Source organism: Plectropomus leopardus, chromosome 20, assembly GCF_008729295.1.
Source record: "Plectropomus leopardus isolate mb chromosome 20, YSFRI_Pleo_2.0, whole genome shotgun sequence".
NCBI lineage: Eukaryota > Metazoa > Chordata > Actinopteri > Perciformes > Serranidae > Plectropomus > Plectropomus leopardus.
Genome location: NC_056482.1, coordinates 26,556,702 through 26,571,003, shown reverse-complemented (window position 1 = coordinate 26,571,003; position 14,302 = coordinate 26,556,702). Strand labels below are relative to the sequence as shown.

At 37.8% G+C, this 14,302-nt stretch overlaps 2 protein-coding genes across 2 annotated transcripts in view; both read left to right on the top strand.

Annotated features, from left to right (window-relative positions):
- pi4kaa (phosphatidylinositol 4-kinase, catalytic, alpha a) overlaps positions 1-2,431 on the top strand; it is a 31,870-nt gene extending 29,439 nt beyond the window's left edge. The window contains 2 exon segments of the mRNA XM_042509098.1: positions 826-909; positions 1,764-2,431. Coding sequence (XP_042365032.1) covers positions 826-909; positions 1,764-1,815 — 136 coding nt within the window. The 3' untranslated portion in view covers positions 1,816-2,431.
- A 5,443-nt stretch (positions 2,432-7,874) lies between these two features.
- On the top strand, positions 7,875-14,095 carry LOC121959499 (MARVEL domain-containing protein 2-like). Its single transcript, XM_042508833.1, has 6 exons — positions 7,875-7,922; positions 9,772-9,830; positions 10,765-11,730; positions 12,423-12,643; positions 13,712-13,747; positions 13,913-14,095. The coding sequence occupies exons 3-6, from the start codon at positions 10,782-10,784 to the stop codon at positions 14,093-14,095; spliced, it is 1,389 nt and encodes a 462-aa protein (XP_042364767.1). The 5' UTR covers positions 7,875-7,922; positions 9,772-9,830; positions 10,765-10,781.
- The last annotated feature ends 207 nt before the right edge of the window (positions 14,096-14,302 follow it).

Genomic DNA, 14,302 nt, shown 5'->3' with positions numbered 1-14,302 from the left:
TTTGGACAAATTCTACTTCTGTTCTACTTTGTAATGGAGGTTTGAAGTGTTTGTGATTGATTTTGGCATTTTAGTGGACGTTCAGAGGCGAAAAAGTAAAACAAGGCAAGACAGGTTTGTTTTTAAAGCATATTTTGCACAAAAAGAGCCGTTTTTTACGTCTGGTATTAATGTACATTAGTGATCAGAACCCAGGTGGACAGCAGAGACACGTCACTGTCCACGTGTCTCCATTTGTGTTCATTTTGACAGCTGCTTAGGTCACATACACGAAACGAGGGAATTTCTCCAAATTTGGCACAAACGTCCACTTGAACTAAAGGCTGAACCGATTAGATTTTGGTGGTCAAAGGTCACTGTGACTTCGTCTGTCTCACTCTTATAAATACGATATTTCAAGAACACGGTGAGGGAAAATTTTCCAAATTTGGCACAAACGTTCAATTAGACTCAATGATTAATTGATTAGAATTTAATGGTCAGAGGCCATTTTGACAATGATATCTCAAAAACACCTTTAGAGATTTTTTTTCAAATTTGGCAAAAACGTCCACTTGGACTCAAGAATGAACTGATTATAAATTGGTGGTCAAAGGTCACTGTGACCTCGTCACGTGTTTTTGGCCGTAAATTGTGCCGATTGTATAAATCTTCTGTGCTGCCGCTGTTTTAGAATTTGTAGCTTCTTTGCAGCAATGTACATATTCGTCACGGCGACATTCGAGTCTGTGCACACGTTGATGTAAACTGTGACTCAACCTGACGAGTAACGAAGGCACTCGATCACGAGGCGGTAATTCTAGTTTTTGTTTTTGCTTTAATCAGAGGACGATTTAATCCTCAAATGAGTGAGAAAGAAGCAGCAGCGTTCATCATCAAAGTCATCCAAAGCTGTTTCCTCAGCAGCAGGTAAGAAAAATCACACCTCACACAATCTCTCACAGGTTTATCATTCGACATCACGAGAAGTTTTAACCCTTTAGGGCCCGCTTTAATATGAAACGCACTCGTATCGCTCTGCACACAAAATGCCCTTTTCAAAATCAGGCTGTAAAAAATATTATACATTAATGTGATTTTCAACTTTAATTGAGTTGTTGAGTAACCAACATCAGCCCTAATCATACATAACAAATATCCACCCATTTTCAGAATTTTAACCCTTTAAATGCTATGATGCCAATATGTTTTTAGGTTTAAAACAAAACACATACACAAATGAATAATTTTCAATATACTACATGCTAATTAGATTATTTTTGGATGATGACAGTCTGGGATATGTCAGTGATCAGCAGCTACATTGACTGTGACAGGTCACCTAGTGGAAATAGCATGTATTTCCTCCATATGCCAAATATGGTCAAAATGACCTCATCAGGTGGAAAATAGCCAAAATGACAAATTCAGAGTCAAAAGCCCAGAATGACACCCAGAAATAATACAAGTCCTGTTTTTCTGCTTTGAAATGTCAGTTTGAATGGGTTTCAATGGAGCATTTTTTGCATTTAACAGTCTGAATGTAACTATTTAGTTTCCACAGTGTTTTAGACTTATTGTAGGAGCTGAGCTGGAAACTCACTGATTCAACAAAAATACACAATTTTGCCAAAATGTATGCATTACCACAGTGAAATTATAAAAAAAAAAACGTGTAATGAAAAGTGAAAAGTGAAAAGTAAAAGAATGAAAAGTTTATAAAATGCACCAAACAGTGTTCGATCTACTGTGCTAACACATTTTCATGAACTTGTTCCCGACAGGAGCAAAACGTACGACATGCTGCAGTATTACCAGAACCAAATTCCTTACTGAGACTTCTGCCGGACCTCCACTGTGACGTCCAACAGGAACGTCTCTACGAAAGCAATCCAAACCGTCGTTTCGATGGTTTTAATAAGACGGTGGGTGCGTTTTACACGCGTGTGTATCCCACTCTGAGACAACGACACGGCACTTTGATCCTAATATTCCACTTTTCCTCTGTAAGTTGTCGGGTTTTATAACGTACTTCTTAATTCTGAGTCTTAATTCTTTGTTTAACTTGAGAGTAAAGAACAACGTGAGACTTTTACCAAAAGAGGTATTCGAATCACCCTTTAAGTATTTCCTTCTTGATGCTGTTATTTGTTACGGACGTTAACTGTCACACGAGAGGAAGATGGCCATAAAAGGAGCCATATTAACAGTGTTTGTCGAAGCAGCTCTTATCATCTTTATCATTTTGTCACAATGCTGTTTTCACTTTTATGCACTTTATAGATCTCAGTATTTCTTCGGCTTCACCTGCCTTTATGATCACAATCTTTAACGGAGATTAAAATAGCAGAAATGAGAGATTAACACAATCTGCAGTTTAACCCTCTGAGAGCAACATCACATTTCTTGTGCTGCTTTCAGACGCCTTTCACGAGTATTTAAACCCTTTGAACCCGGAGCAAACTGGTGCAGTTTCTTTCAGAAACAAGGAAAAAAGGCAATAATTTTTTGGTAAGAAATGTTCCATAAATTTAGAAGAAATTACTAGATTTAGAAAAGTATTTTTTAAAAATTAAGGGGAAAATTCTTGGAAAAAAAAACAAGGAAAAATGCATTTATAATAATTACATATTTAAAATTTTGTTGCAGAATTATCTTATTTTTAAAGTAATTTTTCCAGGTCTTGTTTGCCTTTTTTTCTTTTTTTCCCCTCTTTTTTAAAAAATTAATTTAAGGTTTTTTGGGTTTTTTTTTACATATTTTTAATAATTTCTTGCTAATTTTCGTGTCATTCTTTCTTTACTCATTGCCTGCTTCCCATGTGTTTGAATTAAACAAACCAATTTTCTCATGTTTCAAAGGGTTAATCAAATGATCAATCAAACTGCAGTATTTCTTATTTAGTCGAACATAAGCCGATAGATCACAAACCAATGCAGGAATCAATCAGCATTTAACCCAACTTTAGTTTTTAGGAATGTATTTAGGAAATAAAGCGTAAAGATGCTGTAGTATTTACTGTAAGATATTTACTGTAGAATCACACGGATCAATTATCACACGGTATTTCAGTGCGATTTATCCGTGAAAATTATATGTGTTGAAAATATTAATCAGAAGATTTTAATAACTGTGCTGCTTTGATGCTTATCCTCAGAGCCCGTCATGTCACATGTGCTCATGTCAGCTTTTATATTTTGAAAGGTTATTTAGAGGTTTTTTTCCACTCCGGGAACGTAACAACCGGTTCTGTGTGGTTAAAAAAAAAAAAAAAGTCATTTTTGGCTCTACATCATTTCAAAAAACAAACAACTTTTTTATGTGCTGTTTCATAGGAATAAATAAAGTGGAAAAAATAGCCCTTTTTCTCTATAAAAACTGCTTTAAAAAGTTTTTTTGTTGTTTTTAAAGAAAACATGCCTTCCTAAACCAAGGGCATTCTTTCTTTAAAAATCACCAAAAAAAAGTACAAAATATTTTCTTGAAAAATTACCATAAAATTTTGGAACATTTTAAATTTTTTTTAAAGAAATCATAGCTTCCAAAGCTGTGGGGATGTTTTCTTTAAAAATGGCCAAACATTATTAAAAAAGGGGCCAAATTTTCTCTTTAAAAATGGCCCAAAATCTTTAAAGAAAGAAAAATGGCCAATTTGTTAAAGAACACATGCCTCCCAAAGCTGCAGGCATCTTTTAAAAATTATTACAGAAAGAAAAAATGCCACATTTTTGGGCACAAAACTTTTTAAAGACAAAAAAGTGACTTTTTTTTTTTTTTTTTTTTTTAAAGAAAGCATGCCTTCCAAAACTGTGGGCATGTTTCTTTAAAAATGGCTCAAAAATTTTAAAAGAAAAAAAAAGCACCCAAAACTTTTTCAAGAAAAAATAACGGCCAAAATTTTGTAAAGAAAACACGACTTCTAAAGCGGCTGGCATGTTTTCTTTAAAAATCGCGGGAAAAAATAAAATAAAATAATTGACGAAAGAATTATTATTTATTATATATATATATATATATATATATATATATATAATTAATTATTTTTTTCTTCAAAAATGGCCCAAAAAAATTAAAGAAAGAAAATATAATTTGGAATTTTAGAAAACATACCTTAATGTCTGGAATCTTTCCCAAATCACTGCTAAGCTAAGAGTCCTTTCTAAAAAAATTTAGGCTTATTCAACCCCCAATCAGAGCTCGGTGGAGGCTCCAGTGGAAATAAAAAAGCAGAACCTGTGATAAAAACTCGTTATGTTCCTGTGGTGGAAAAAGCCTGTAGAAAAACGGGTTTTTTAAAACAGCACACGGCGTGGAGCGGGAGCTCGCCGTCCGCTCGGCGTCACACAGACTTTTGTCCCGTCTAATAAAACGTGTCAGAAATATGTCTGCAGACCCTTTACAGCCGCTGTGACCCTGTTTGGAAACATTCCTCTGTGAATATGAGACTACCGAACCTTTTCGTTTGTCTGAATTTGCTTGTACCGATGCAGATGATGATTACACCTAAAAAGCCATTTTCTCCTACCCTTAGGTAGAAACACGACTGTAGTAATACTTGACAAAAAAAACTAACTTTATGCAATATATTCGTGTATATTGATGCTGTATTTGTGCGTTGTGTTCAGCAGATGAACTCGCTGTAATCCTGCCACCCCGACCCTCGTGTGAGAAGTGTTTTTCTGTTGCAGCTCTGACTTTCCGTCGTTACATAATTCGGTATATTTAACACGAGTTCTTGTGTCGTGGCTCCCGTGGAGAGACTTGAAGGGCCGCCGCCGCTGTGTGATCGGCTCTTCACGGAGCCCTTTTTAATGTAGTGGATTTATTCAGTTGCTGTATTTGAAACGAGTTAGTCACCGCTGTTGTCGGCTGTAATCTGTCAGTCAGATATGTGTGACGTGTTGAGTATATATAAACACTGTGTGTGTGTGTGTGTGTGTGTGTGTGTGTGTGTGTGTGTGTTTGTATTTGCTCAGTTCGTGGCAGCATCATTGCCGGATCAGATGAGATCACGTCTTTGTTCTGATAACGTGTGAAAAATTCTTATTTCCAGATTAAATGTGTGAACATTTCACCAGATTCAGGTTTCTGAGGGTTTCTGTTGCCTCTTTCTTGACGTTTTCTTGTTGCCCCTTTGTTGTTGTTTGTTGCCTCGTTTTTTCTTTGCATCTTGTGTCTTCTTGCCCCTTTCTGGTCATTTCTGTTGCCCCTTTTGTTTTTTGTTGCCTCTCGTTTTTCCTTGTTGCCCTTCTTTTTCTTGTTGCTCATTTTTGTCCTTTCTCATGCCTCTTTTTTTCCTTGTTGCCCCTTTGTTTCTCATTCTTGTCCTTTCTCATTGCCCTTTTTTTGTTCCATTTTTTTTTTTTTCATTTTTTCTTGTTTCTTGTTGCCCCATCTTGTCATTTTTCATTGCCCCTTGTTTGTTTGGGTTTTTTTTTTTGCTTTGTTTTTTTTTGTTACATCTGCTTCTTGGTTTTTTTGTTGTCCCTTTTTGATGTTTCTTCTTGCCCCTTTTTTTTTTGTTTTTGTCGCTTATTTGTTGAGTCTTCTTGCCCCTTTCTTGTAATTTCTGTTGCCCCTTTGGTTTTTGGTTTTTGTTGCCTCTCATTTTCCTTTGTTTCATGTCTTCTTTTTCTTGTTGCCAGTTTTTGTTTTTTGTTGCCTCTTATTTTCTCTTGTTGCTCCTTTGTTGTTGTCTCATTCTTGTCCTTTCTCATTGCCCTTTTTTTCTGTTGCTCCTTTGTTGTTTTTTTGCCTCATTTTTTTTCCTGTTGCATGTCCTCTTTTTCTTGTTGCCCGTTTTGTTTTTTGTTGCTTTGTTTTTTCTTGTTACATCTGTTTCTTGTTGCTCATTGCTTGTTGTTTTTTTTTTTTTTGTTCCTTTGTTGTTTCTTCTTGCCCCTTTTTTTTTTGTTTTTGGCGCTTATTTGTTGTTTTTTTTTGCCCCTTTCTTGTTGTTTTTTGTTACTCCATCCCGTTTTTGTTGCCCCTTTCTTGTTTCTTGTTTTACTGCCTCTGCGTCGGCCATAGCCGTTGCCGGGTGTTTATGTTTCCGGTTCTCTCATCAATCACTGAAGCTCTGTAAAAGCATGTTTTACCTCCAGAGTGCCATCCGGTACTCAGCGATAACACGACAGATAATCAGTGGTGGAGGAAGTATTCAAATGTATTATCCGAGTAAAAAGTACAGACATGTTTTCAGCTATGTGACGATGCATTTTCCAGCTGATCCACGAGGGTTTTTAATGACTTTATTTATCCTAAAGAGGAGAATATTCTCAACTCATAAAGGAAGACGTCAGCCGCCATCATCGCTCAACAGCTGCTCTCGTTTTATTTTGTGTTTCAGTCAAATCGGCTCCACTTGTTCCATACAGCTGCTGCTCCTTATAGAAAATGGCTTTTATTTTGCATTTCATGGCTTTGAAATGCAAATTCAACTCTTTTTTGTGTCTTTTCAGTCACTGAATGTGGGTATGAAAAGCACAGCAAGGATGCATTTATTGGTAATTTAAAACAGATTATAAATAGACTGAACAGCAGCGTATGTACGATGTCAAACAGTCAGCAGGTGACTTCATGCAGGCGGATAAAGACTGTAGCCTCCGGGCACGGCCGCCGCCGCTCAATTATGTACATTCCTGAGTGCAATCATGACAATAGGTCACTATAATTATCAGACTGAATGATGCTTCACACACTGACGCTTGAATGTGCAGATAAATGTTGTCTCTGTTATATGTAAAACGTATGCCATTTGAACCGGGTTATTTCTACTTGTTGCCACTGGTGTTTCTATTTGTGAGCAATAAAATAAAATAATTCATGAAATGAGTGGGAGAAAGAAAACAGTAAGGATCGCTGCTGCAATAAAGAAAGCTGTCACCTTATTTTATTATAGTATCAAACAGTTGATTTCTATTCAAACAAGGAAATTACCTCAGTTCTGTTCAGATTTAACAGATTTTTGACTTTGCAAAATGATAATTTGCAAACAGTTAGATGCAGGATGGTGGAGAAAAAAATGGACTGGAGAAAAGTTTATTAAATATAATTTTGTAAAATTTCATCTTTAAAAAATACAAAAATTTAATTAAAACTATTCTAATATTAATGGTATAAGTGGTCAAAATATTGTTTTGGGTTTTTTTTTTTACTTTTCTTTATTTTGATTTAATTTGTTTCTTTGTTAAATATGGTGTGTGTGTGTGTGTGTGTGTGTGTGTGTGTGTGTGTGTGTGTGTGTGTGTGTGTGTGTGTTGTGAGAACTTTTGTGAACTGCATCATTAAAAACTCTAAAGCAATTTAGCAATTAATTCTTGAATACTTGTACTGTACTTTTATTTATTTTGATTTAATTTATTTCTGTGTTAAATACGTGGAAAAATATCTGTGTGTAATTAAATATAAAATTATTATGAATGTATTAAATGTCAAAACTGTGTCTTTGTAAAGCACTTTGGTGGAAAAAAAATCTTTAGGCCTGAATAAAATAAATTTAGACTTCAAATTTTTCCAAATTAAGTAAAATAAGTCCTCGGACTTTTGCACAGTGTTTGTTGTTTTCTGTTCTGCACCAACAATTAAGACAAACTCCTTTTAATGTGCAAACCTCCATGACAATAAAACTTTCAGATATTGATTTTTCTCTAAAATAAAAGCATAAAAGCAGCAAAAATATATAAAAATAATCACATAAAGTACCTCAAATGACTAAACTACATCCCAGCTCAGGTGTGACGGAGTGCATGAGTCCCGGTGTGAGTTTTGGGGACGTGTGCGCGCCTCAGGTGTTGTTTTGCAGGTACGTTTCCCCCTGCAGCCCGGGTGACGTCATGGGGATGGGCAGGTCACGTGGTCGCGTCAGAGGGAAACCTGTTGGTTTAATGTTTCCGAAATAAGAGAAGAAGAAGAAGAAGAGAGGAGGAGGAGGAAGCAGCGAGGTAAGAGCCTCACACCACTCACCAAAAAACTACATTTACATCCCATAATCACACCTATCGATCACTGCTGTGGGTTTCGTATCGATTAGGAGTCGATTAAAAGCGTGAAACGTGTGAAACTTTTAAAGTCGGTGACGTTGTGTTTAACGGGCGCTGCGACTGAAGTTTACCGCCGCCGCGACCCAAAACGCCCCAAAACACCCAAAAACAGACTTTTAAAGCGACTTTTATCGAAACTGCAGTTTGTTTTTACTTTAATAAAACTACTAAAAACACTTAAAGAAGTGAAAATGAAGTAAAATGTTCGCGTTTGTCTGTGACGGACCGAGAGCAGCTCGCGGTAACGTTACCAGGCCTGCACACAGCTGCACGAGCAGCTGTACTCTGGATATTACCCTTTCACGTGTGTATAAACATACACTACACACATACACACTTTAATGTGTGTATAAATACACACATTAAAGGGTAATATTCAGAGTCCCACTCACACATCTGTAATACACGGTTTCTGCGTCTGTGCGACTCAACCTGATGAAGTAAAAGTACACAAACACTCCTCAATGTGAGCCGTTATCCAGAAGTATTCAGATACTTTACTGAGGCAAAAGTACTAATATTACACTGTAAAAGTACTCATATGCACTTAGGTGTAATAAGGTACTCAGTAGGCCTAAATGAAATAAAATTAGACGTAAAACTTGAAAATTTAAATTTAAATTAAGTCTTAATCGAAGCCGTTATCCAGGGAAGAAATATTCACATACTTTATTGAAGTAAAAGTACTAACACCACACTGTAAAAATACTCATTTGAATTTAGGTGTAAAAAGGGCTCTTTAGGGCTGAATAAAATAGACTTGTAAAAATCTTCTATTACAAATTTACAAAATAATATTATAAAACACTGTAAAAATACTCAATTGCACTTTGGAGAAGAAAAAGAAAAGTGCTCTTTAGACCTAAATCAAATAAAATTTGATGTAAAAATTCTGCTGTAAATTTTCCTAAATTTGAGTTAAGTCGAATTGTAATTTATCATACAGTCATACTGTAAAAAAGTGCTTTTTGGGTCTAAATAAAATAAACTTAGACATAAACTTGAACATTTTCTGCTGTAAATTGTCAAAATTTTATTTAAGTCTTCCTTAATGTGAGCTGTTGTCCAAGAAAAGTTAATATAAGTGTTAATATAACACTGTAATAATACTAAATTGAACTTTGGTTAAAAAGAAAAAAACGAAAATTGCTCTTTAGGTTTAAATAAAAAAAAAGTAGACATAAAATTAACAATGAACCCAAAAAAAAGGAAAATAAAATTAGTTAGAATTACGAGTTGTCATTAAATTAATTGTCAAATAATTTCATGACTGAATAATTGGTGTGAATATTTTATGATGGAAAAAAGTAAAAAATTCTCTAACTCCATTTTTTAAAATATTATTTTTATTTTATTTATTATTATTATTGTTATTTTTAATTTTATGTATCTTTTGTTTATGGACAAAACAGGATATTCTGGGGTTTTTTTTGTTTTGTTTTTTTTTTACAATTTTTTGACATCTTATAGACCAAACAACTACTCAGTTAAATGAGAAAATGATGATTTTGATTGATTTATTTTTGCAGAGCAGCACCCTCACGTTATTTTGGTTGAGGATAATCCCTGCAGACTGTAAAAAGTGTCGTCAGAAAATGAACCAACAGCAATTTTGATAATTGATTATGTGCAAAATTCTGTTTCTTTTCTCGGTTTTAAATCACTGTGAATTTAACGTATTTGAGTTTTTTAACCGAAACGTTCAGCTTCCGTTTACATCTCACACCTGCGTATCTGTGTGTGTTTCCAGGTGAATTTCGGGCGCTCTGCGTGTTCATACCAGGTTTGCATTCTGACCTGCAGGCCAATGTAAGTCCAGTTGAGTGACTGCGTGTGAAAGAGGTATTCAAGCACAGTTCGTATCATTTTTTAACCTCTTCAGATCATTAAAGAAATGCACTTTTACGGGCGTCTGGTGGTCCAGAATGTATTTTTGTGCTTTCTGCCACAACGGTGGGTAAGTTTCTAAATTTAGGTTCAACACATGAACAGGTTTTACAGCAGCAGCAGATTTTTGGTTGCTGTTTTCGTGGGTTTGGTTGCAGCACAAAAATGCATTCTTGACTCAGCTTGCATGGAGGATGGCGGGATAACATCTGCACTCTTCTTCTGTGGTGGCTTCAGGTGCCGAGGGTTAGCTGCAGCTCCTCAGTGTGTGCAGGAAACAGACTTTGCATGAATCGTTTTCCTGAATGTCGAATTTTAACTTTTACTTTTTTTAATCTTCTCACTTCTTCTTTTTTATGTTTCCTCTTTCTTTGCTTCCTCGGTTCTGTTAATCATTTGACTTGATGAGATAATCAGATCCTGATCGATTAAGAAAAACATATTTGGCAGCAATTTTGATAAAGGGTTAATTGTTTTTAAATGGTGTTTTTGGACCTTTTTTCCGTGTTTTTGTGTCCAAGTTTCTAATAGAGACCAGATTTCTGTCCTTAATTACTGTAATTATGAATACATGTTTTTAAGTTGATTACTTCTAAAATTAAGTTGTTTTAACTATTTTTTCACATTATATAAAGTGAATTTTTAACATCAGAAAACTGTGAAAAAGCTCTCGGTGAAAACTTTAAAAGTTTTGTCCAAAACTGAAAGATTTTTATTCACAGTGTTAAAAAAAAAAAGAATAAAAGCTGAATGTGTGTGTTTGTGATGAATGTGTGTGTGTGTGTGTGTGTGTGTGTGTCTGTGATGAATGTGTGTGTGTGCGTGTGCGTGTGTGTGCGTGCGTGCTCTCTGTCAGGGACCATCACCATCCTCATGTCCAATGGAGGAGGCTTTTACGGACGCACTGAGCGCGCCCGCCAGTCGCCGTACTATGACCAGGTACCACAGGACTCGTTACCCCGATCGGACTCGTACGACCTGCAGCCGCTGAGGGAGCAGAGAGCTCCTCGCCTCGCTCACAGCGCCGACCCCCTCCCTCCTCCGCCGCTGCCCGACCAGCCTCCCGTGGGGCCCGAGTTCGACCCCAGCGGCAGCGAGGGCGACCCCGACCACGACCCGGCCCTCGACATCAAACCGGTCCACCGCTTCATCCCCGACTCCTGGAAGAACTTCTTCAGAGGAAGCAACCGCAGCAGCAAGCCGGCGTGGTCGATGCCCGCCTCCTCATGTAACAACAACAACAGCACCAGCGAGGGCGTGCGCTGCTCTCCGCCGCACTCCCCCTCCGTTCCCGGATCCTACCGAGATCCGTATGGCGGCTCAGGCGGCAGCTACAACTCGCGCAAGGAGCTTCTGGAGCTACGGGACGCCCACGAGTCGGTGTCGGGGCGCACGCACCACACGGGTCTGACCTACAGCGAGCGGGTGGAGGAGTACCACCAGCGCTACGCCTACATGAAGTCCTGGGCGGGGCTGCTGAGGATTCTGGGATGTGTGGAGCTCCTGCTGGGAGCGGCGGTGTTCGCCTGCGTCTGCGCTTACATCCACAAAGACAACGAGTGGTTCAACATGTTCGGGTACTCGTCTCCCGGAGGAGCGTACCCAGGAGGCTTCTACGGCGGGGTCTCGGGCGCGTCCTACTACTCCGGCCCCAAGACGCCGTTCGTGCTGGTGGTGGCGGGGCTGGCCTGGCTGGTGACCGTGATCGTGCTGGTGCTGGGGATGACCATGTACTACCGCACCATCCTGCTGGACTCGTCCTGGTGGCCTCTGACCGAGTTCACCATCAACCTGGCGCTGGCGGTGATCTACATGGCCGCAGGTGAGGAACTCCCGTTTTTAATCGATCCGTGCAGATATTTTGGGTTGTGTTTGTTCAGATTTGCAGTCACAAGTTGATGTAATGAAGCACATTTATTTCTTTATTAGAATATTTCATACATTCATCATATTTCAGTGTTTTGGAAACACGGTTATAATCGGATCTATTTATCGGCCAAAAATGTTATTATCGGGATTATCGGTATGACGTCATACGTCCAATAATCGGTCCGATAATTATGGTTATGGTTCATTTTTCTGCTCTTTCTTTCTATTTTATCTGTCCGTTTGCCAATTTCTTACTTATTATTTTAATCTTGCATGTTAATTGAGTGTTGTTTTTTTCATTTTCATTTTTGTTTGTTGTTTTCAAGTTGGGGGGGTCTTTTTTTAAAAATTCATCTGGGTTTTATGCAGTTTTAATTGTGTGCAAATAAACTCAAATAAAACTATTTCTCTGCGTTATGAGGGACGTCCGCTGTCCTCGTGATTTGAATGCTCGTCAACTGCTGCTGCAATAAAGACAAATAAGAAAATTAAAACTGAAAATGAACTGTATTGCTAGAAACACGTAAGTGTGATGTGAGAAGATATTAATTATCATTTAATCATACTGATTACAGTCTTTTAGTCTTTGTCTTTTTTATTTCATTATGTCCATCTTTTATGCTTTGAAATGTCTTTCTCTACCAGGCATCGTCTACGTGCGGGACACGACCCGCGGCGGGCTCTGCTCCTACCCGGTCTTCAACAACGGCATCAACGGTGCGTTCTGCAGGACGGAGGCCGGCCAGACGGCCGCCATCATCTTCCTGTTTGTCACGATGGTGGTGTATCTGATCGGCGCCATCGTGTGTCTCAAGCTGTGGAGACATGAAGCGGCTCGCAGATACAGAGAGAAGTACGGCGAGGAGGTGAGAGCTCGCACGGCTTTGTTTTGTTTAAAGGGTTCAGAGTTTCCTTTAAAAATGACGCTCGGGGATTATTTCAGGATTATTCCATCGTCATCCGTCACGCTGGCGGCTGAAAACAGGCCGCAGACGTGTTCACGCACACACTGAAGTGCAACAGTAAACCACATGATTTGCACACAGAGCTGTGGAGGAGTGAGGGGGCGGAGTCTGTGAGCTGCGTCGGCGAGCTGTTTCCCACTGCTCACCCGGAAATTTGAATATCCAACAATAATTCCTGTTTTTATAGTTTCTGGCTATGATAAATGTTTTTTTTATTTTATTTATTTATTTATTTTTTAGAAAACACGCCCTCCAAACACCAATATTTTCTTCAAAAATCACCCAAAAACGCAAAAAAAATAAAAATGCCAGTGTTTTCCTTGAAATTGCCACTAATTAAGGAAAAAATGGCCAAATTGTTTTCTCAAATGTTATTGAAAAAAATGTTCTTATCAAAAATCACCAAAAATGAAAAAAAAGATCAAAATATTTTCTTTGAAAATCACAAAAAAAGTAGAAGAAAAAAAATGGAAAAAAAGAAAAGAATTTGCCAAAAATATTTTCTTACAAAAATGTCATTAAAATGTGAACAAAAACAGAAATGTTTTCAACTAAAATCACCAAAGATTCTGGAGAAAAAGTTTTGTTTTTTAAATCAGCTGTAAAATAAACACAAAATACAGCCCTGCAAAGATCTATACCTCCTCCGTAAGTCAAAATAAACATCTGAAGTCCCGCCCCAGTGTTTAAAAAATATTTATCCTGCTTTCCCGTATTTGCAGTTCTAATCCTGCTCCAAATCTATTCTTTTGGAAATGTTACAAATTTGGAAAAACTATTAACATTAAAAAAGAACCGATAAGGAGTATTAATAGTCATTTTAAAGAATGCATGGTCTTTAAAATTTGCCTTTAAGTCATTGAAAGTCCTGGAAAATTATTGATAAAATGTGTATGGACCCTTAAATAGTAAATCATCACATTTTTGCGTGTTAACTGGATTTTATTTTTGTGTCTTTCGTACAAACAGATGCATCGCTCCGATCATCGAGCGGCACAGTCGCTGGTGAGCATCCCATCACGCTGTGCAATGTAAAACTCACAATACAGACACAAATATACCCACAATTATTTGAAGAACGCACGAAAGTTGCACCTCTTTGTGTCATTTAGTGTCTCAGTTTGCTCAGTTATCTTGACACAATTAACTTTTTCTCTGTTGTCTCTGCAGATGGGTCCAGTTTCAGCTCCTGAACCCAGAGCTCCTGAACCCAGAGCTCCTCAGCAGGTCGAAGGCTCCTCAGTGGTTCCCATCCACTCAGCTCCGAAATCTGTCCCGCCTCAGATTTTACAGGGAACCATACCTTCAGGACACATTCCCAAACCCGTTATTGTGCCGGACTACATCGCGTAAGTGCTGCTGCCAAATACTGAACACTGTACAGTGACTTATGTGTGTGGAGAGGTAGATACAGACTGTTTTCTCCACTAATAATTTAGTCTTTGAGATATCAAAATGTTGTGAAAAATCTGTTTAAGGCCACTTTGCATGTCAGCTCTGGTCCGTGTGACGTAAATTTCATCATTTGCCAATGTCCACGAGGTTTGTGTGCAACCAAAA

Excerpts from the sequence above, each read along its gene's own strand:
- LOC121959499 (XM_042508833.1), top strand. The coding sequence starts at position 10,782 with ATGTCCAATGGAGGAGGCTTTTACGGACGCACTGAGCGCGCCCGCCAG. Across the intron at positions 11,731-12,422 it reads GGTGATCTACATGGCCGCAG|GCATCGTCTACGTGCGGGAC; the intron begins GTGAGGAACTCC and ends TTTCTCTACCAG. Across the intron at positions 12,644-13,711 it reads GAGAGAAGTACGGCGAGGAG|ATGCATCGCTCCGATCATCG; the intron begins GTGAGAGCTCGC and ends TCGTACAAACAG.